The following is a 23,199-nucleotide window of genomic DNA, read 5'->3' as shown; positions in this document are numbered from 1 at the left end:
GCCATAAGGTCATCCTGATGTTGTGCAAGATCCTATCCCCCTTTCTCAATGCTTAATCAAAAAATGATCATGCTGTTATATTATGTTCTGGCTGATCAAAAAAAGTTCATAATCAGTCACCATGAAATCAAAATGGACAATTCTTATTTTTAATGTAATGTTGCAGCGTTTATTGTAAACGATTTATCTGTACACATCAATACTTGTGCCTGCATAAACTTTAATTGAAAACATTAACTTCCCCTCCCTCTCGGAGCGTCATCTCTTCTCTGATGACGAGTGGACTGGACAATAATTCATCCCCTCCAGCAACCTCTCAATCACATGGAATCAAAGTAATTGGCAAATGACAACGATCCAATCAATTACTCTTGGACAATCAATTCCTGATGGACCCTACTTTTTCTAATTTGAGAAGCTGTTTCACTTGGATATACATCACAATAGAGAAGAAAATACTAACACAATTTTCGTAGTTTCGAGTAATATAATGTCATATGTAATATAAAAAGACTACAAAATCATACTGAAATTAACATGTTTTGATGATTGAGACTAAATACATGGTAAAGCAGCACATTTTTAAGCTGGTTGGTTTAAGATTTGACCATCTAAAAAGTGCCCAAGCAGGGTAATGTTCAGTACAATGTACAGGTGACATATTTTATTCGGACAGCAAAGACACAGAATCTTAAAATGGTTTAAGTTGTTGAAGAATCAAAGGTCATATGCCCATTACAGTATTTATTGGTTACACTTTATTTTGAGGTGTCTTTGTTACACCGTAATTACATATTTAAGTACTGAGTAATATTAAGTAACTATGTTACATTAGAGTTAGGATTAGGGTTTAATTTAGGGTTAGTTGATTGTAATTATGAATAATTTACTGCAGTAACTACTTGTAATGTAATAATTACACTGTAAAATTAAGTGTTACCTATTTATGACTCTAAACATATTGGATGTTACAACAGCCACTAGCTAGGACAACTAAAAGGGTGAAGCTAAGAAAATTGTTTTTTTGATTTATCATTGACCCAAACGTCCAAACATAATGGCGACATCAGTTGAAGGCTAGTAAATTGTTCTGATCCCCCCTGGAGTGTTTCACATTTTGGAACGGGAAAAACATAATTAGGGCAATCGGCTGTGGTGAAGAGTCATGTAGGTTTGAATTAGATCATTTTGCAGTTTAGTCTTTATGAGGGTCCGTGACAGTCTGAAGCAGTAGGTGTCACGGGGCGACAGTATAAAATGTGGTCCATCGCATCCAAACCCGAAAGGTCTCCACGGCGACAGATATGAACTAGTAATAAAGAGGTATTCTTCTGGCAGTGGGTGCGCTGATTTGATTTGTCCAGCGGATCAGTGAAGCGTCTGCCCTGCAGGTCTTGACTCTACCTGCCCCTCACAGCACATCTGTGATGATTGTGATATCTCAACGCAATGCTCGCATTACCCTGCTTGAGTGTGCTTCTGATGAATGGTAAACATTTGCTTCAGCCGGATGATTTGTGCTCTGGTATTACCTTATAAACCCTCTAAATACGCCACCTGAATTGTAGTAACTTGGATTGTGTCAGATGTCAGACTGAAATGACAAACAGAATGATTCAATATCTTTTTTTGTTGTTGTTTTTGTTGTTGATATTTGCATCTCCCACGTCTGCAGAAAGATGTGTTTGGTTTGTTTTCTCAAATTATGACTAACTTCCATTATGACTCATATTCCATGCATTACTAACTTAAAAGTATGATCTTTGTGTGTTTTACTTTGAGACAATGACTAGTTTTTTACTCCAGTGACTAATTTATTTTGTGACAGTATGCCTCAATGGTATGTATATATATATATATATATATATATATATATATATATATATATATATATATATATATATATATATATATATATATAAATATTACAGTTTTTCTACTTGAAAAGTAATTATGTGTGAAATACTAGCAATATCAGAGTGCAAATTGTTCCAACGTAAACCCTACACCAACTTTTTTCAGTATTATTATTATTTTTTTTTTATGTTATTGAAAGATGTCTCTTATGTTCACCAAGGTTGCATTTATAGTCAAAACACAGTAAACATTTAAATTGTGAAATATTATTACAACTGTTTCTATTTTAAATTATTTTAAAATGTAATGTATTCTCTGTGATGCAAAGCTGAATTTCAGCTTCATTACTACAGTCTTCAGTGGCACATTATCCTTCAGAAATCATTCTTATTATTAACAATATTGAAAACAATTGTGCTGCTCGATATTTTTGTGGTAACCAACACATTTAATTTTTTATGTTTTACATGTGCCATTTTTTTCTGGACTATTTGATGAATAGGAAGATCAAAAGAACATTTATTTGAAATGGATTTGTTTTTTTAAACAAAAAAAGTCTTACTGACCCCAAACTTCTGAATGGTAGTGTATATATAATCTATCCTAAAAATAAGGAAATATTGTCATTTTTATTTTGATAAATGAATGTTCAAATCTGAACTTGGCATTTGGGACCAACTAGAGATATCAAGCATTTGTATAATTGGACTTTTGACTCAAAACATAGTTATTGGCATAAAGCTCTTATGGCAACTAGCCCTGGTCTTTTGTATATAACTACTGCAAGCTTTCATAATCAAAACTCTATGTTTCCGTGAGCTTTTGATTGCACCTGCCTTTTCAACACTATCAATATAAAAAAAGAGATTTTGAAGAAAATCCTCACAGCAGATCAACACACCGAAGCTTAATAAGTAAATGTTAACATGATTTTATCCACTATTTATTTTATTTACAATAAACTTGATTGACGCTCTTCTGCAGTGTTGAGAGCAATCAAGGACACTGGAAAAACGCTTCTCAAAAATAAAAAAAACACAGTGCACAACAAAGCCTTCAGGGCAATCAAATAACAAACAACCCAATCTGAAAATATATAATAGGATGTTTGCCCCTTTAGAGGTTAAGAGGGAGAGAGAGACCATTACAATCCTAGTTCGTCAGGCCTAAAAAAGGGTAATCTTGTTGCTTAAAGCTCATTTTTTTAAATAACATACTTGCCCTGGTAAGATACTTGCAAAACATCAAACTTTAATCTGGATGAGGGCTCAAGGGAACTTGAACAACAGCTCCAAACAGCAGTCCAGATTTATGATTGCATCACATTTGTCAGAATCTGAATGAAAATATTATGAGGATAGTAGAATAACTCAACAATAATGGGAGATCACATGGAATTTGATGCAGCTGTTATGATTTATAACTAACCGGATGACGTGCAGCAAGCTATTACGTATGTTCTTTTTTGCGACTGAAGAAAATATTTTCCTCTAAGAATGTCTATGTCTCTTATAAAGAATGGTGTAGTTGATCAATTTAATTTTCCTGGACTGAATAATGCTTTTTAGACAGCTTACACAAAGTAATTTGTTTTGTTTAACTTAAGGCCCAGCCTTGTCATTTTGCCAAGATAAATAGCTGTAATTAAAATGTTGCCGTAGGCATGTTTATGCTGGAGGCAGGATAGTTTTGGCTCAATAGAAGGTAAATGTAAGTTGTTGTTGCAGGTGTCATCATTTACTCCCCCCTTCAGGGAATAGTGCACAATTGTATCAATATATCAAAAAAAGAGCAAAAAGTCCTATTGATATTAGACTAGAGCAGTACTATTTTACTATTAAGCACCCGCACTGCCTCGTAAGAATATATTGAAAAGAACTGTAGTTTAATGAACAATGTCATGTTCGGTGTAAATGATGTGTCAAAACCTTTGTCTTTACATCAGTATTTTAACACTGTTTAACAGCTTAAGTAAACTATTTGCAATCAGTCTCTATCTGCAATCATGTTTTTATGTTCAGTCATGGATCATTGAACCCCCCCCCCATGACATGTATTGAATAAGAAGAGATAAAAATAACCTCCCATACACAATTGGCTTTGGTATGTTAGAGTCTCTTTTTGAGCACAATAATATGAGAACAGAAGAAATTTTGTTAAAAGAGTAAAAAACAACAACAACAACACTCTCAATCTGAATGTAAATGTGTACAGATGATTTTCTATCATGCCAGCCATTTTAAAGAAATTTGAATTTGAGAATTACATTTTACTGTGTTAGTAAAGACTTTCTAACACAGGAAGTTAGCAAACAGCCACTTGTTGTGTTAGCAAGCTTTATACAACTAATTCACAACATCACACATTAAACTTGAAGCTTGATAATGGTTATCCACTTGATAATTATGAGATCAGATCTGTCATTTTAACATAAATGAAACATAGAACCTTCGTTTATCAAGATGTCAAGGCATCAAAAGAGCCCTTAATTTAAGAATCACCCATTAACCTTATTTGCATTACCAATCCTTGAATAACATCTTACCTCCATCTGCAGCCGCTATTTTTAGTAGTCATAATCTGCTTGTCTAAAATGTTGGCCGCGGTCAATAGCTAGCGATTTATTGGCAGACCAGACAGAAATCCTTTCAAAATGGCCTCTATTACGGAAACCATCTAATTCCATCTCACCCGAACAACAAACAAGGCAATAAAAATTGACAGTCTAGTAGTATCAAGAGAGTTTAATGTTTGGTCTGACTGGCGAACTCCTCAATTCTTTATCTCTGTAATCCTGACGAAGCCCTTTAAACCCCTTACAAACATGTCTCGTGGGACTTACACGAGCTTCTTGTCCTTGGAAAAACACCAGTTGACTATCAAACCAAATGCTGCAGTTTGATCTAAATCTAAATTCAGTCACACTAGGAAGACATTTCAAAGACACATAGGTCTTCATGTTGCTTATTATTATATTTTAAATAGCACTTGAACTTGTATACATGTTTATGTAAAGATGAGTGTCTGAATGTTGTTTTTTTTTTACTAGATTTTCTAAATAGACTAATTGTGCGGGAAAACCACAACACTAGAAATGCTGCCTATCTGCAACAACTAGCGGAGTGATACAGTGAACAGTCCCAGTACTGATAGTGCTGATATTTCTTGTGACTTATTTGAAGAACCAGTTATTTACCCTTGCATTGCAGACAAGCAGAGACGGTCCAAACTGCATGTGGCATTTCGTTCACGATAGAGGTTAGAGGAGTTATGAGGTTTTACCAACAGTTTGATGATCCACTGGAGTTACGAGGTTTACAAGCTCTTTTCATTGGTTAAATATTTGCCACAGATAGATGTAAATGGTGACCAATAGTAATGATTTATGAAAAGAAAATAGTGTGGCTCTGATGGAGATACAAGGTTTCTGCCTGACAGCGAAGATTTAATAGACATACTAAATGATGTTTTATTGATAATTCAAAAATGCAGGAAGTTTTCTGTGATGGGAAGGTTTAGGGGTAGGGGACAGAAAATACAGTCTGTAGAGTATAAAATAGATTACACCTAAGAGTCCCCACAAAGTGTGTGTGTGTGTGTGTGTGTGTGTGTGTGTGTGTGCATGCGTGCGTGCGTGCGTGTGTGTGTGTGAATAAATTTCACATTTAGTTATATTTAAAATGTAAATGTTTTAAAGCTAATACACCATTTTTTCTACTTGGACTGAGTTTGGATATTATTACAATTTTAAATATTTTTTATTTTTTATTATTATATAATGTCATTGTGTCACGTACTGCTCTGAGACACAAAGGTTGAGGATCCAAATGCAGTTTATTTAATAGGGACAATCCAAACACGTAATCTAAAGTATAGGCAAGGTCAAACACAGGCAGTCCAATCAAACAATCAAACAGGCAGGGAACACAGGCAAAAGGGTAATCCAGAGACAGGCAAGAAATCCAAAACCATAAGACCAGGAAAATGCTCAGAGATGCAGTGTAAACAACTACAGTAACAAGACTTTGCAGGGAATGAATGTGAAAACCAGGCTATTATATAGGCTGAGACTGACAAGGTAATGAGACACAGGTGGATGCAAGCAGGGATGATGAGTCCAGGCAGTGAGTTATGGGAAATGTAGTTTATGAGTTTCTCTGGTGGCTCTCAAGGGCACTCCAGCTGGTGACCGTTACACATTGCATGAGATGGCAATGCTGAATTTCCAGCAGCCATTACTTTAGACTTCAGTGTCACATGATTCTTCAGAAATCATTTCACCTACATTTGTATACATGTTTGTGTAAAGATGAGGGTCTGAATTCTTACAAAAAACAAACAAAAAAAATTCTGTTGGGTATAAGGCCAAGCTTTCATATTTTGGCAGTAGACTCCAGCCATATGTTTTCTTCCATCAACAGATACAGCAGCTGTGTAGTCGGCCTGGAAGCTCATCATCCATCAAATCTAGAGTTGGTTTGAGTCTTCTATTGTGTTTTGCCAATTTATTGTGTCAAGAACCTGATTTCATTGCAGTCTCTAGATTAAAATTCAAAGATTGTTGATTTAAAATAGTAATATTACTTTTGTGGTTTTTTTTAATGCCCTTTAACCAATTAATGTGGTACAAAGATCTTTCTATTCCGACCAGGCATTCTTTAAAGTACAAAGTAAAGAGTTTAAAAACGTAATGTCTCGTTCTGTCATTTCATAACGTACTTTTGTGAATACTTGTGCTCAACAGATGTTTTTTTTTAATTATGCGTGAAATTAAGGCTCCTGAATTTAATTTGTGTTCTCACCCAGCTTTATATTCAGAGTTGATCTTGATTTATGTTTTTTTTTATAATTTTTTTCATTTGTATCTTCAGAACACATGGCTCGACAAACATTTCCATATGCTTATCTTCTCCTCCTCATCAGAGATAGCAGATTGTTAAATTAAGATGTGACAGATATTTATTTAATCCCCCTATGCAGGAAAGATCACTGTCAATCTTCTGTGTTAGCCTTTTCCCCTTGCATATATCAAATGCACTCTACAACAAGGAACAATGAGTGAGATTTCCTCTGTCATGATTTGCTGTTGATGTAAGATTTGCTACTGCTATGATGGCAAGCAGAGATGCAGAAAAGATGATTGCGTTATAAAAGCATTTGGCTTAAGGTTATTTAATCAAAACCAGCCATATAAAAAGGGTTCAGCTTTTCTGCCCTTTATTCTCATCATCCTCTCATTATATCCCCAATAATTTCTGCTTCTACAGTGGCCTTAACCATAATCCCTCTTTAGCAACAACAAACTAACATATCAGGTCTGCTTCACTGCTCAAGTTTTTGCTTTTAAGCGGTTGTTTCTTGTATACATTGTGCTTACTAGAGCGTCCACAGGGAGCTCCTTAAGCGTCACTAGTTTCACATGGCGTCAGAAAATGGCATATGGCCTCTCTTTACAGCTCCACATGTCCTCATTTGATCCGCTGCTGTGTTCAGAAAGACAGAGTTTAAATTAAACAGGGTTAAAGTGAGGAATTGGGAAAAGTTATTTTAATTTTAGTTTAAGTTTAATTTTAAACAAAGGTATTTTTTGAAAAAAGAAAAACCTGAATTATTGTATCCGTGTGTTATAGTTTGTGTTTTTGGACATTTAAGTCACAGTGTCACACTTAATGTGTAAATGTGCAAGCATCTGCAAAACAGTGATGCTAGAGATCTGACAACTATCTTACTTTTATGAGCCTGAAAAACATTCGGTTCTTGCATGCCTATGCAAACTAAATATCGATTTAATACTCTGAATACTGCCAGCAGTCATCACTCACTCTGCAGCTCTCGCCTGATCACCCACTGAAGCTAAACAGGGTTGAACCTGGTCAGTACCTGGATGGGAAAACTCATGGGAAAACAAGGTTGCTGCTGGAAGAGGTGTCCAGCTGTGGGTTTCACAATGTGGTCTGTGTGGCCCCAGTATAATGATGGGGACACTATGTCCAGGATGTCCTTCATAAAGAGCAGGGGTGTAACCCCAGCATCCTGACCAAACTTGCATTGGCCTCTGTCCATCATCATGGCCTCCTAATCATCCTCATATATAATACTTTGGCTTTATCACTCTGTCTCCTCTCTGTCACAGACTGGTTGGATAGACTGCACTACGACAAAGATGAAATTCAATGTCTTTAATTAGAAATCCACAATGAGTAAAGAAGTTAAAGACAGGCAAAGTAACAACCATCAAACATAGACAAGACTGGACAACTAAGAACAGAAACACAGGAACTTAAACACAAGAGAAAAACACGGTAATTAATCACACTGCTGAACAGAATGACGAATCAAATGAGTAAACAAGGTGACACTAGTGGTGGGAAATAGGCAAACAACATAGAATCGTGACTCCGGTCTGTCTCGCTGTCTTTCTGCCGTGTGGTTTGCGTCTGTAAGCTCCATATAGCTTTCCGTTTTGAATCTCTATTTACTGTCATTCCTTGTTGTTTATGTCGCTAAATATATCGTACTCATCAACCAGATATCTGATATTATCTAATTTTGTCTGTCACATTGATCTGACTTCGCTTGCTTTAATCTAAATCACTATCGCTCGCAAAACGCACTTTGCCGTCTTTTTTTCTCTCGCTTGCTCGTGCCTTTTCGAGTCCATCAAACAACTGTGGTGAGTAGGATCAGAACTAGAGACGCATCCAAACTGTAATCGAGGATAGTTAGAATGCAAGGGCTTTAGATACTGCTTTGGATGCGACTAGCTTAGTGAACTCTGTACATTGTTCGGTTCCGGCCTGTAGAGCCCTTGCAGCAGGGCAACTGGGTGATCGTGAGACGCTGTAGTCGCGGGACAAAACACCGCTCTTCCGTTCCGATAACAACATTAAACAGGTTCTCTCCACTCAGTGAAGCACCCACTGAGAATCCTGTTGAAAGTGCCCTTGTTATTGGCGATTCTATTACACGGAACGTGAAAAAAGAGACACCAGCCACCATAGTCACATGTTTGTCGGGAGCCTGAGCGCTTGACATCAAAGCAAATTTAAAAGTGCTGGCTACTGTTAATCGTAAATTCTCTAAGATTATTATTCACGTTGCCACTAATGATGTTCGACTTCGCCAGTCAGAGATCACTAAAATTAACGTTAAAGAGGTTTGTGAACTTGCAAGTACAATGTCAGGCACTGTAATTTGCTCTGGCCCCCTTCCTGTTCGAAGGAGTGACGAGATACTTAGTAGACTGTCCTCACTCAATGGCTGGCTGTCTAAGTGGTGTCCGCAAAATAATATAGGGTTCATAGACAATTGGAAATGTTTTTGGGGCAGACCTGACCTGTTGAAAAGAGATGGTATTCATCCCTCCTGGGATGGTGCTGCTATTCTCTCTAGTAATATGGCACAGAGGGCCTTATCTTGTACCCAGCGCAATTGACTTTGTACACCGACGCATGTATCATTCCTATTTTGCACCCGACGCACAGCGGACTTTTCCCTCCACAGACGCACGTCGGTAAATTAGGGAATGAACTTGCGCTCCCGGGGGCGGTTCAGCGAAAAGAGGAGGCGTGTTCTGGCACAAATGTTCCCCGATGCTATTTTGCAGTTTCAGAAAACAATTCCGCCACAGACCAGGAAAAACCTAATCTTAAGTCAGTGGCGTGTTATTCAGATGCTATTTTAAGGGCGCATGCTTGGCCATAATGTGCGCATACACTTTGCTTCTCTCATCTACACAGATGCAGCAGTTCCCATTTTTGCAAACCATACATAATTACAAGGAAAAATATTACCACACGAGGGAAATCATTGTGGTGTCCATGAAGATGTGAAAAAATAGGCATAAATCTAGCTTACACATTTACCCAAATTATTCAGGCTAATTGTAGTAATGACGGATCAAACCTTTTTGACCAATAGTGGCAAGACATTCAACAATATTATTGATCTGCCTTACTAAAGGTGGACGATGACACAATTTTCTTCTAGAAACTTACTTTGTTGTATTATTTTCATGTTATCATTGTGAAGCTGCTTTGATACAATCTGTGTTATAAAAAGCCTATATAAATAAAGGTGACTTGACTTGACTTGACTCTCCACCAATAAGCTGGTGTGTGGTGGGCCTTCTGGCACAATATGGCTGCCGTCGCATCATCCAGGTGGATGCTGCACATTGGTGGTGGTTGAGGAGATTCCCCCCTTCCATATGTAAAGCGCTTTGAGTGCTGAAAAAAAGGGCCAGTCTGATTCCCAAGCTCTTCTTTTTAATTAATCAAAAACAGGCTGTGCAACCAAAGCAGTCCGATTCCTTAACGAATGGCTCTGAGCCGTTCTATTCGGTGAATTAAAAACATGCTGTGCACCTGGAGTCTGATTAGTTGAGTTATTTTAGTGAATTGGACAACTGTGAGACTTAAATCACTGTTGTTACTGTTGTTCATATGACAGCATGGTTCTACAGATACACATGATAAGTTTTGTTAGTAGGTCTAGGAATGTAACATATTTTATTTAAAAATATCCACCTTTTTTTAGTAGGCCTATTGTTGTTTAATATAATAGTTATGGCTATTTAATTGATTTCATTTATACCTCTAAAAACAATATTTTTTTATTGAAATTATCAGATAATTTAATAAATCCTTAAATTGGTAAGGAATTGGAATCATTATGAGGAATCAGAACTGGAGCTCTTCACGATTAATATCTTCATTCATTAGCTATTGACAGGTTCAACTAATGTTGGCTACAAAGTGTGACAGTATGTATTGTTTTATAATTGAAAGCACTTATTTTAGTAAAATGTCCTTAAAGTGTGCCTTTTTTATTTTTATTTTTATAAATGGTTTGATATTTTGTTACATAATACAGCGTTTGCTGTATTTGTGCACTTGATATGTTTTTCAGGTTTGCAAAAAGTTTTTTATTTTTTTCTATATTTAGATATTCTGGAACTCATTGACATACATAAAATCTCATAGAGTAGTAGTGGCCAGTGAGTGGAGTGTTGAACTTGCGTTCATGGTTCAGTGCACCGTTTGCAGGGACGGATCTTCGAGGCTGGGGGATGGTTATGAACTCATGAGTGTGCTATTGAACAGGCCACAGGTGTTAAGGTTGCATGAGGCCTTCAGGGCTTCGGTTGGAGCTGTCAGCTTCGATCACATTCTCTAATCGAGATATAATGTCACAACCTCTGCACCAGAGGGCTGAAATTAAAACTAGAGTTACCTCAGTTGTGGTCACCTCAACATAGAGTTCAGAAGCCACCGGTGTCCTTATACGGCATTCAGTTTACTGAGCTGCTTTTTCTTCATAAACCCAATATAGCATAGTTAAGACCTCAAAATACTTCAAGCGAAATAGAAGAATGAACTGGTGTGCCATTTCGAACAAAATCAGTCCAAAGCGAAGTTTGTTTTGATTTTGTTTCTGGAGTTGGTAACAGCTTGCCAGAGCGAACTCTCTGCAAAAGTTGGCTGGTAAACACCTTAGAAATACTGTACCATTTGTTCCAAATACTGTACCATGTCATTATTATCAGATGCTTTCTTAACTGCTGTTTTCTCACATCTGTCATTCTTGTTGTGTTTATTTTGTTATTGAAAGAAAGAGTGCAGCACATTTTTACATATCCATCTAAACATCGCTCTCGGCAGTGTCGTGAAGTTTGCTTATAGTATACCGCAGCAATACCTTTAAAGGTATTTCAAACCTGAGCGAAAAATGAAAAGAACTTTGTCGTGAGTATATCGGGGCCTTTAATGCACTGTAAAAAAATAAATAACTAAAATAATAAGATGTTTCAACTTAAAAAAAGTAAGTGTACATACTGCCTTAACATTTTAAGTTTAGTCACCTTGAAATGTGAAGTTGTACGCATGTAAAATTTTAGGGCAGCATGAACATTTACTTTTTTAAGTTTAAACATCCTTTTTTTTTTCCATTGTGTTGATTTGTATGAATCATTGGTCATTGTTTGGTACTGTTTGTCAAGTGGTTGCAAGAGCAACAAATACCAGTAAAACAATACCTCCTACTTCTTATTACCTTTGCGATACAATATACAACCTAACGCAATAAAGCAACCCCAAGGAAAACTGCTACGAATCAAAACACATGATATGGACATTGTATCTACAGTTCCATATTATCTTTTTGTTTGAGTCACTTGGGCTGCAGGTGAGCATGTGAATGATGATGAATCGCTGGTAATATGGGGTCAGTCAGTGTTATTGAGGTCTTACTTCCTCTTCATAACATGCTCTGCCATCGGCGCTTGGAGTGACTGTTCACTCATCCTGCCATTGCTCAGACCGGTGGTCTGCTGCCAGATAATTGTTCTCATAGAAACACACTTGTGCCAGTTGCTCTTGCAGTGAAGCGCAAAAATCCAACAACACAAATTCCTCGTTATTGCCACGTTTGGTCATACAAGTTGCATAATGACGCGACTTCTCTCTCCACTTCCACATGACAAATTTTATCTGAAGATTTTTTTTTTTTTTTTTTTTGCAAAGAATGAAAATAAGTGACTTCACAGATTCAAACTGGCTTCTAATATGACTAATATGAGCTGAATGAGGACTAGAACAGCAAGTAACGCAGAAGATACAAACACTTCCATTTCCTGTAAAAGTATCACAGTTCACAGTTCTATTTTCAAGGCCTCAGTATTTGCATTCTTTTCTTAACCTCTTTTTTTTTTTTTTTACCACCATTTCGACGGATTAGATTATAATTGATTATCCTTTTGCTTTTGACCAGATGTTTATGCCATTTTTGTTCACCTGAGATCTTTGCAAGAAATCCACGGTTGCCAAGACAGAAGGCTGCATGACTGACAGCGTGCGTCTGCAGGGTGTGTTATGACGCAGAGTCTGAGAACCCCCTACACATGTTCTCTTACTCCCTCAACCGCAGGTGTGACGGCTGGATCCAGCACAGAAAATTATCTTTTTCCAAGTTCTTCTCCTTTTCCCTTTCAAAGAAGCTCAGCTGCTGCATATGAATATTTTATATTTTTGTAACATAAAATGCTACATACATTTTCACTGTGTTCAGCTGCTTGATTTCTCTATCATTTTAAAAAGGACCTTTTATGCTGTTTTACATTTTCACATTTTTTTTTTAGTGAATAATGTTGCTGTTTGAGCATTAAAAAGGTCTGCAAAGGTACAAAGCACAAAGTCTCTCCTAAGGGGATTATTGTCTATATCAGTAAGCACTGTTTCTGAACTCCCTTAAATGCCTCTTGAGTTTTCTTTCAGTAACGTACGTCACAATATTGCTCATTAACAATTAACAATTCAAGCCGAAGGCATTCGCAAAGAAAAAACGGACGAGGCCTGTTTTAGTTGCGTTAAAAGTGTGTTGAAACTGTTAAACACGCTCAAAGCAGTTGACCAAGCACGCCACACTGGTACAGCACTACAGCTGACCAATCAGAGCACTTTGGGCTTGCTAGGAGGAGGGGCTTCATAGAGACAGGAACTGAACAGAGCGTTACTGACGGACTGGGAAAAGTGGTGCAGCAAAAATGTAAAATATATGCAAAAAAATTTTTTTAAATTCTAGTAAACATTATTACTCCTATTGAGAAATAAAAGGACAAATTGAACTTGTCATAACTTGTCTAAGAGGGTTCCTACCTGCTTTATAGGTGTTTGAATCCTGTAAAGTTCCCCAATAAATCTAAAAGACATTTGGGATTTGTGTAAATGGCAAGCAGACAGTTTTTCATAGTTTTTGTTGTGCTAATAAAAGGCTAGTGGATTATGTGACACAACCCTGAGAGGCGGACAGTGAAATGAACAGGCACAGACTGAGTCACAGCTCATTCTGTAACACTTTTGTCGGTTTAACATACAATGATATTTGTATGTGGTATTAACTTAGAGAACTAATTTGCTTTTGTATCATAAACTGATGAGTCTTATTCAGAGAGGCAAATCACACTTTTTAAAGTTGCAACGCCCAGGAAGTTGTATAAGCCACAGCTTTAAGCTAAAACCATGCAGATGATACAGTATAATAATCCAAGCATGGATGTGTCACAGTGCCCAGTTTTTTTTTTCTATTTTGCAAATGAGTGTACTGGAAAACAAATGTATTTAACTATATATGATCATATCATCTATGAGTCATGAGCTATTGTCATCACATGCAAATCTATAGTGCTGTGTGTATTACAAATGCTGTTATATTTCCTCCACCTTTAATATTTTTATGATATTTCCAATGTCATACAATGGAAAATAGATCATACATCAAGTGTAGAGTGATTTTTCTTTTGGACGGGTGAGCCATGGGTTTATCTAAGTCTGTCTCTCAGCCTGTTAGCTTTGATCTAATATTACCATGTCAAAGGAATTTATGACATGTGGTTGTGTGTATTTTTCCAAATAGTCTTTTCCAAGAAATTTCCAAAATGCCATTCATTTCTTTTCAAAGCCACTCACACTGTTAGAAGTAATGTAGTTTTGCTTGTGTATACACTATTGTACTTGTTTTGATTTAATGATGCTAGCAATTTTAATAAAATCAATTCATTTAGATGTTACTACATGATGCACACTTTTTACATCCACATTTTGTTCAGTGAGACGCCAAAAGAATGGGAGTGTCATCAACCCCAATCCTGAGAAACCCTGGCTATGACGCTGTTAACTTACTCCAAAAGTTTACAAGATTTCATTGTCTTATTCTCATTCTATTATTCGTGCTGTTGCCATATGAATTAACTGGCATTAATTTATGCAGCTACTGATATTTCATTCAGGCATCTTTTAGCCACACTTTTAGTGGTGTTTTTTAAAATCCTATTGTAAAAACACACAAAAAAAGTGTTATTATGAAATGAATAAATTGTATTTCCCTTTCAAACCATACTTAACTGTTAATCAAATATTTGGATTAATTAATAAAATAGACTTTCATATCCCTTTTTTTATCACTGACTGATATACTCTGTATATCCATATATCAGGTCTTAAAATTAGGTAAGTACAACTTCAGATGAACGACATATTACAACGACACAAAGGTACATATTACAATGTGTCATGGTTTATTTAACAAAAATAAAGCCAAAATGAAGAAGCCACGTGTGACAAACTAAGTACACCCTATGATTTAATTGCTTGTAGAAACACCTTTAGCAGCAATAACTTAAAGTAATCATTTTCTGTATGACAGTATCAGTCTCTCGCATCATTGTGGAGGAATTTTGGCCAGCTCTTCTTTACAACGTTGCTTCAGTTCATTGAGGTTTGTGTGCATCTGTTTATGCACAGCTCTCTTAATGTCCCACCGCAACATGTCAGTCTGGTTGAGGTCTGCACTTTGACTGGGCCATTGCAATACTTTGAATCTTTTCTTTTTCAGCCATTCATGTTGTAGATTTGCTGGTGTTCTTGGGTTCATGACCCAATTTCGGCCAAGCTTTAGCTGTCGGACAGATGACTTCACATTTGACTCTACTTTGGTATACAGAGGAATTCATTATTGACTCAATAACTGCAATGTGCCCAGGTCATGTGGCTGCAAAACAAGCCCAAATCATCACCACTTCACTATTGTGCTTCACAGTTAGTGTTTGTGCTGATATGCTTTCACCAATATTTGCTCTGTGCATTATGGCCAAACATCTCCACTTTGGTCTTGTCTGTCCAAAGGACATTGTTACAAAAGTCTTGCTGCAACTTTTCAAACCTAAGCCGTGCTGCCATGTTCTTTTGAGAGAGAAGAGGCTTTCTCCTAATTGTACTGTTATGAACTTTAACATGCTAACTGGGGCTAGTAGAGTCTGAGGTGTAGTTGGCCTTGTAACCCTCTCTAGATTGATGGGCAGCAACAATTGTTCCTCTAAGATCATTGCTGACGTCTTTCCTCCTTGGCATTGTGTTAACACACACCTGAATGCTCCAGACCAGCAAACTGACAAAACTTCTGCTTTTATAGAGGTGATCACACTTGCTGATGATCAGTCAATCTAAGACATTTGATTAGCAGCACCTGACTGCTACTCACCCTCTTCATTCCTAAGCCGTGAGGGTGTATGGCTTCTCAATTTTAGCCTAGTTTTTGTTAAATAAATAATGACACAGTGTTGTTGTTCATCTGTGGTTGTATTTACCTAGTTTTAAGACCAGATGTTTTTTTTTGATGTCCTGAATCCTGATACGTAAAACCATAGAATTCAATAGGGTGTCCTTTCTTTTTCACATGAATATATATTGGATATAGAAAATATTTGACATAGAGTATGTACTGTATAACTAATTCAGAGCCAGATGGGATATGTGACATACTGCCATCACAACATGCAAATGCTTTTAAATATAATTTGTACCTGGCTTTAGTCAGATTATTTGATATGTCATTGGCACTATCTTTTAACTACAGGTGTAAAATGTTGAAAGATGACATTATTCTCCTCACAAGGCAAGAAATAGGTTAGCAATTCGATTGTCACTTGCGCTTGCAAATGTAATAATGTCACTTACATTCATTAAAGTCCTGTGTGACATTTTAAAATGTTAGACTGTTAAGACACTGATGCTGACTTTTTAAAGTTAATTATTTGATGTCTGGCCACTCCTGTTTATTTTATCTCTGAAAACTTTTATTGTTTGTTTTATAATGTTTTTCTTTTTAAAATAATTTAATTTTTCTTCATTTTATTTTGCCTTTTGTGACTTATTTTGTTACTTATCTTACTTATTACATAAGGATAAGCATAGTGTACACAGGAAATGATGTGGAAAATGATCAGGAAATGTTAAGCTTAACAACTCAACATGTCAAAGCACTTTCTTTTGAGTAATAATGTACATTTATTATGAAATATCATTATTGAGGGCCTCTCTGCAACAAATCCATCCATAATCTGTGTAAAAAAAAAGAAAAAAAGACTAAGACTATATACAAACACACATTTGTCTAAAGAAGAACTTGAACTCTTTGTGAAACGCAACCTTTGCTATTCAGCGTAGACTCAGGCTTTTGTGTGGGTGACTCCTCTGGAGTCAGTGTGAGTTTTTTTGTGTGTGAGGGGGGGGTCTCAGAGTTGGTGCATCAGTCCGAGTGACTAGATCGCACCTCAAGGGGGTTGAACAAGCCTCCAAACTGCAATTGATGTGGAGCTTATGAGCAACAGCACCTATCTGAGGAGGAGCGTTAGCATGAGCAAGCCCCATTGACGTGTCCCGTGCTGTGATAGGACGATTATGATGCATAGGGGTGGGGGCCTCCCTGTGAGGGCTCATGTACAGCCCACGTCAGCCACCCCACGACTAAATCCAGAACCGTGACGTATAGTGCATGCATGAGCCAGCAACAACTTGAAAGGACTGCAAGAAGTCATCACTGCCTGTTGTCACAATGAGTCAGATATTAGTTGGCCTTTTTGATGCAAGACAATGAAGTTAATGGCACATGTAGAGTTGAACTATTTGGATTATGACTTTAGGTTTATTGTGTGGAACAAATGGATAAATTCTCATGGAGAAAAGCTATAACTTGACATTGCACAGACTGTATTTTCCAGCACATATTTTAGTTCTAAATCAAGAATGTTTGTTAAAACTTGTAGCATACAGTATGGAGCACTACCAAATATATTCACCATTGGCAACTATTAAACTTGACTAGTCTTATTCTTTAAATTATAAATTAATTGGAACTTAATACACTTAAAACTTTAGCTATTAGTTTTATAATTAGTTTATACAAGACAAAGAAAGTAAAGAAACACTTTATAATGAATTAATCAGAAATAATCAGATGAAATTGCTTAAAATGTGTAATACCTAAGATTATGTTTACAATTTCATGAGTGCAATTTATAATCAGTACCAGATTACACATTACACTGCCCACATCCAAATGAAGTCGGTGATCAATTGCTATTTTTCTGCATATCTTCAAGTCATTTAAAGTCATTTGAGTCTCATTTTATTAATCATGCCTTTGTTTTTTTGTTTTATCTTTCTTTTGCCACGTATTATAATAAACCACAAGTAAAGACATAATTGAATTACCACAAAGATCTCAGTGGGAGTATTAACTACCTGCAACATAATCAGTCTGCTGGGAACAAGTTTTATTATTTATGCCTCAAGGGATCCTGCAAATATACGCACAGATATCAGATGCAGTATTACAGACCCAGAGCCACAGAAACGCTTTCATTTCTTTGTACCCATATCCTCTTACTGATTTAATTTAGACCTTATGCAAATGTGTCACTGTATCTTCTGTAAAAATCACAGATTCTTCATTGTCCTGTTCCAAGCGATATCGACACAGATATACATTCATCTTTATTAGGCTACTACTCTTTATCTAGGCTACTTGGAATTTGAGACGCAGCTGCAGATGTGACGCAAATTGCATAATCATGCTATATTCAGCAAAATCATATTTCTTTAACATTTTAATCTGTTTTCATACACAATAAGCTTGCAACTCCTAAAGGAAGTTAAACAGTTCCAGGTGTTTTAATTAGTACTTTTTTTATTTTTATTTTTATTTATTTTTATAGCCTACGTATCGTTTCAACATGGGTTGCATGTTTATGTAATGGTAAAACATATTTAAAAAGTAAAAAAAATATATATGTTGGGTAAATTTTCGGGTAAATAGACGCGAACGAACAGAGGTCGATTTTTTTCAGAGGTGGTAACCATAGCAACAGCGGGTAGCTCGAGAGAGTTCCATTACGGTCCGATAGGGATGATAGCCTATCATGCCAAGTTTGTTTTAAAGGCTATGTATTAAAAACTTTTTTTTTAAGTCTTAATATTTTACGTTTAGCTAACGTAGTCACGCGATTTGACAAACTGCGTTGCACGAGAAGAACCTCTACAGAGAGAGAGAGAGAGAGAGAGAGAGAGAGAGAGAGAGAGAGAGAGAGAGAGAGAGAGAGAGAGAGAGAGAGAGTCCAATCTAGAAGATAATCTGAGTTGTTTAGTTTATGAGATGAGACGCATTGATTGCTCGAGTCGTGATTGAGTTTTGATTTGTCGGTGCAATCAAAAGGTACGCCAATCTTTATAAAGTATCATCTGCTGTTTTTGTTGTAGGAATTCAAAGGCCACTCCAACTTAATTCCTTTCATCAAAAACTTCGTACTGACGCAAAACAATCTGAACTTGATTATTGAATTACACTTGACAGACCCTTGTTGCTATATCTGCTCATAAAGAATAAGGTAGCCTACATATTTAATAAGAAACTTTCATGAAAAAAAATCATGTAAACTTCAAGAATGTCATAGATGTCCATTTTAACTTACGTCTCATATTCAAAAAAACTGATCTGCAACTGAACATCAGCAATGATCTTGATGAAAATGTCTCGTGAGTTGTATTACGAATGTGTTTATGATTGACGTATATGATGTGGAGTTGGGGGCAGCGCTACTGTCATTTCCACCGCCCGGCTCGTGTTTACGCAAGGCGCAGCACTGTATATAAAGCACTTGAGGTGCAGGCAGGACAGATTCGTGAGTGTAACTTCTTATTGCTGAGAGACCTCACAAAGATTCGGGAGACGCAAAAAGAAGATTGGAAAAAGAATCTTCAGAGTTCCAGTCCAGAGAAATAACTGCACCTAAACTCTTAAACTGCTGAAAGTAAGTTTTTATTGTGATTATCATTCTGCATGTGGAGGCGCCAAATCAGAAGTTACGTTACGTGCTAAATTTGACTTGAAGTGCTGTGGGAAATCTAGGCATTATTGTTTTCATTATTCTGAGTTTGCTATGCAGGATACAAAATACGTTTTCAGTATATGTCATTTTTGTTAGTACGAGCACATTCAGCACCATGGACAGCAGACACAAACAATTAGTCCAATTAATTCATAGCCTACTACTTGTAATTATATGCTAGGAAAAAGGCGCGATGGATTAGATTACCAGAACATTTTTTATTATTATTATTCGTAATTATTCCATCGTTTCACAAAAGTTTGTATCGTATGCTACGTAAACTAAAGTGATTCATTGCTTTAAATGCAGTTCAAACCGTCTTGATCTCAGTTGGTTTTGTTTTTTAACTTTCGATTGATTCAAATGATAATTCTGTCAAATAATTCCGAATTTCAAAGAGATATTTTGTAAGTTTTTGCAATCGTGTTGACTGCAGTGTAGCGTGCACATGCAGCTACTATCATGCAAATCTGAATTTTACACAACTACTTCAAAAACCGATTTACGCTTTCCCACCTGTTGTCGCGCTCCCTCACTTAGATCCATTCAGACGTTTTATATAAAACGCAGTCCACACGTGCACTGGTTTATGTAAGGAAATTAAAGGCGAGTTGTATTTTTCAGATGGCTGTCATGCTGAAGCCCTGGACCGTCATCGCTACTCTCCTCTTCTGCGTGCTCCTGTGTCTCGGGACGCTTGTGGACGCCTATCCGCCTAAACCAGAGAATCCTGGAGACGACGCTGCTCCTGAGGAACTCGCCAAATATTACACCGCGCTGAGACACTACATCAACCTCATCACGAGACAACGGTGAGAAAGACACGCGGTGTATCATACAAACGCACCTGTAGCTATTATGTTTGCTTAAAATGTTCTTATTATCACCCGACCAGGTGACCATGATAAAAAATAATTTCCCGTTAGTGTCAGTGCACCGTCTCCCATTAATACATCAGGACAAATGACTAAGTTCTGCAATATGATTCTGAAATTGCATTATGGTCCACTTTTCAGTAGCCAAAGGCTCTTCATATAACAAATCAGAGTGATAAAACCCAACAGATGCACCTCGGAGAAGCCTCTAAGATTGAATAGGGTTCTCATCTGTCATATATTGATGTTTCTCTGCAGCTCTGTCCTATAGAGGACTACATTTATTTACATATTTATAGTCTAACAGGCCTTTGACATTTAGGACTATGAGCAACACATTCCAATAAAAACATTTACAGTCAATTATTTTCTCTCCCCCACAATACACCTTTATTCTAGGGCTTCATACTCTGTTGGTCCACCAAAGAACCTAAAGTCTTGCCTGTATAAGAGGTCAAAATTAAAATCTATGATGCCTATCTGAGATAAATCAAACAGACGTGATGGTTAAAGCAGCTAAACCATGAGTATATCTCAGTCGTGACTACATTAAATGAATGTTGGCCACTTCACAAAGTGTTGCCGATGTCCGTAATAGGGAGCAGGTGGGATTCTGTAGAGCTCATGTTTCAGAAATAGCTATAACATCAGTTTAGTCTCAGACTCATTGATGTTGCTTGTAGGCATCTATTGAGGAGTAATCTGAGCATGAAATTGCTTTTTTATTCGAGTGCCAAACCAATGCACTTTTAGCTTGTTTTCAGCATAGACCTATTCATCTAGAAGATGCTGTTCTGAGAGTAAAAATACTCAATTGTCTCAGGTCCATATTCAAACTCTTCGCTCCATTTCTGACATTCGTGTTTTTTCTAAAGATATAGAGGCTTCATTCATATAATCTGTGAGATAAATGTCAGAGTCTGTAGGTGACACGTCTCAAGCGTCTTCAGCTTTCAAGAAGTCCAAAAAACATTTAACTGCTAAATTAGATTCATAACGTCTGGGGTGAAAAGACAGTTTGTATTTATATCGGTGATTGGTGTCTGACAGATAAAGTGGGCTGACTAGTTCTTTTCACTTTCTGACACTTTCACACACCACAGTGAGCTCACTGTGTGAGCAATTTGAGTTCATTATTTCAGTACTGAAATGTTCCCAGCTAAGATACACGGATGGAATGAAGTAATGAGGGAATAAATTGTCATATTTCTTACATGCAGGTATGGGAAAAGGTCCACTTCGGAAGATGTGATGGCAGAGCTGCTGTTCGGAGACGATACAGAGCGCAAACAGAGATCAAGGTGGGAGTCTTTTTTACTTTAGCTGCAATTTTAATGTTAATTGCTAATGGGCTTGTTACAAAACAGATCAACAAAAGTTTCCTGATTTACATGGTATTTTGGGTGAATGCAGTTTTTTTTTAAATCCTCGAGGAACTCATTAACAAAGGGTGATAGGTTGTGTGTTAATGGGAAGAAGGACAACTCATGATTTTTTCACACCTGTTGAGGAATAAGGGGACAGATGGATCCCTGGCTTTCTTTCTCTCTGTCCGTCAGGAAGGGAGTGGGTTAGGGAACATGACGCACAGTGAATATTTGAGAGGCCTTGACATTTAACAGCCCTTATTAGGCCTCAAAATAAAAAGTCACACTGTGCTAGCTAATTGAAAACTGTAATAGACTGACAGAAATTGTAGCACAAATTAGAAGATGGAAAGATTTAAAGGTTAAATACTATCAGTGTAAACAATCGGAATAGTGAATAAACTATATTGATGTCAGTAAAAAAAAAAAAAAGTTGATTGTTTATTTATTTTTTACATTTGTCTCTTTCAGATATGAAGACTCTTATATGTGGTGAGGTTCAGTGACTGTGTGTTGACTGTCCTGAGCTAAGCCCACCTGTGCCTCCCACAGAAAACCTCCAGACAATTAAATGAGAACATCAGACAACCTCATCCACCTCTTTATTATACATCATCTTTTTTCTTTGGTGCGCACAGAACAAATATCATTAACAACTGTACATAATATATTATAATAGGAACTATCAATGGAAGTGTATATGTGTATACATCATTGTGTCATTCAGAAATTATGCTTTTTCGTTTGTACCATGTAAATTATTCTATGTGATTAAAAGTTTATTGGATGAATTTGGCTATTTATTTTGCTCTGGTGGTTTTTGAAAAGGCTGTACCATATGCCGTAAAGACAAACGACAAGTTAGGTTTATTTTAAGTTTTTATTATTATTTAATATAATATTGTCTGATCGTAGTACATTTTCAAAATACCTAGTTGTTCTCTTTATAAGGTTATTTCTAAATGACCACCAGATGTCCCTCCTGTAACATAAAATAAAACTCTTTTAGATTCCACACGTCAATAACATTTAGGCAAAATACCTCAATTCTATTAATTTCTTTCACCACAAGTCATTGCTAACATCTCATTCTACAAAAACTGCACAAACAATTTTTGAACAGCAACATGTATATGAATGACAGATAATAACACTTAGAGTCACTATGTTTGGTAATATTTATTTAATGACGTGATGGTCTCGACTTATTTCAAACACATTTAGCAGAAGAAATGTTCGCTGTTGAACCTGCAAATGCACATTACTCAACTGTTTGCCACTGTTATGTAAATGAATGGAGAACATTTAAAGCGGTCTGTCGAGAACATTCTATTGTAAACGCGGCCCTATAGCTAAACATCAGCTGGGTGGGTCCCACCTT

At 36.7% G+C, this 23,199-nt stretch overlaps 1 protein-coding gene across 1 annotated transcript; it reads left to right on the top strand.

Moving 5' to 3' along the window:
* The first annotated feature begins 19,359 nt into the window (after window positions 1-19,359).
* pyya (peptide YYa) lies at window positions 19,360-22,609 on the top strand. The gene is made up of 4 exons (XM_084418723.1): window positions 19,360-19,498; window positions 20,201-20,388; window positions 21,672-21,752; window positions 22,290-22,609. The coding sequence occupies exons 2-4, from the start codon at window positions 20,201-20,203 to the stop codon at window positions 22,312-22,314; spliced, it is 294 nt and encodes a 97-aa protein (XP_084274849.1). The 5' UTR covers window positions 19,360-19,498; the 3' UTR covers window positions 22,315-22,609.
* The last annotated feature ends 590 nt before the right edge of the window (window positions 22,610-23,199 follow it).

This window comes from Rutilus rutilus (assembly GCF_951802725.1).
Source record: "Rutilus rutilus genome assembly, chromosome: 1".
Lineage (NCBI taxonomy): Eukaryota > Metazoa > Chordata > Actinopteri > Cypriniformes > Leuciscidae > Rutilus > Rutilus rutilus.
This window is presented reverse-complemented; position numbering and strand designations above follow the sequence as displayed.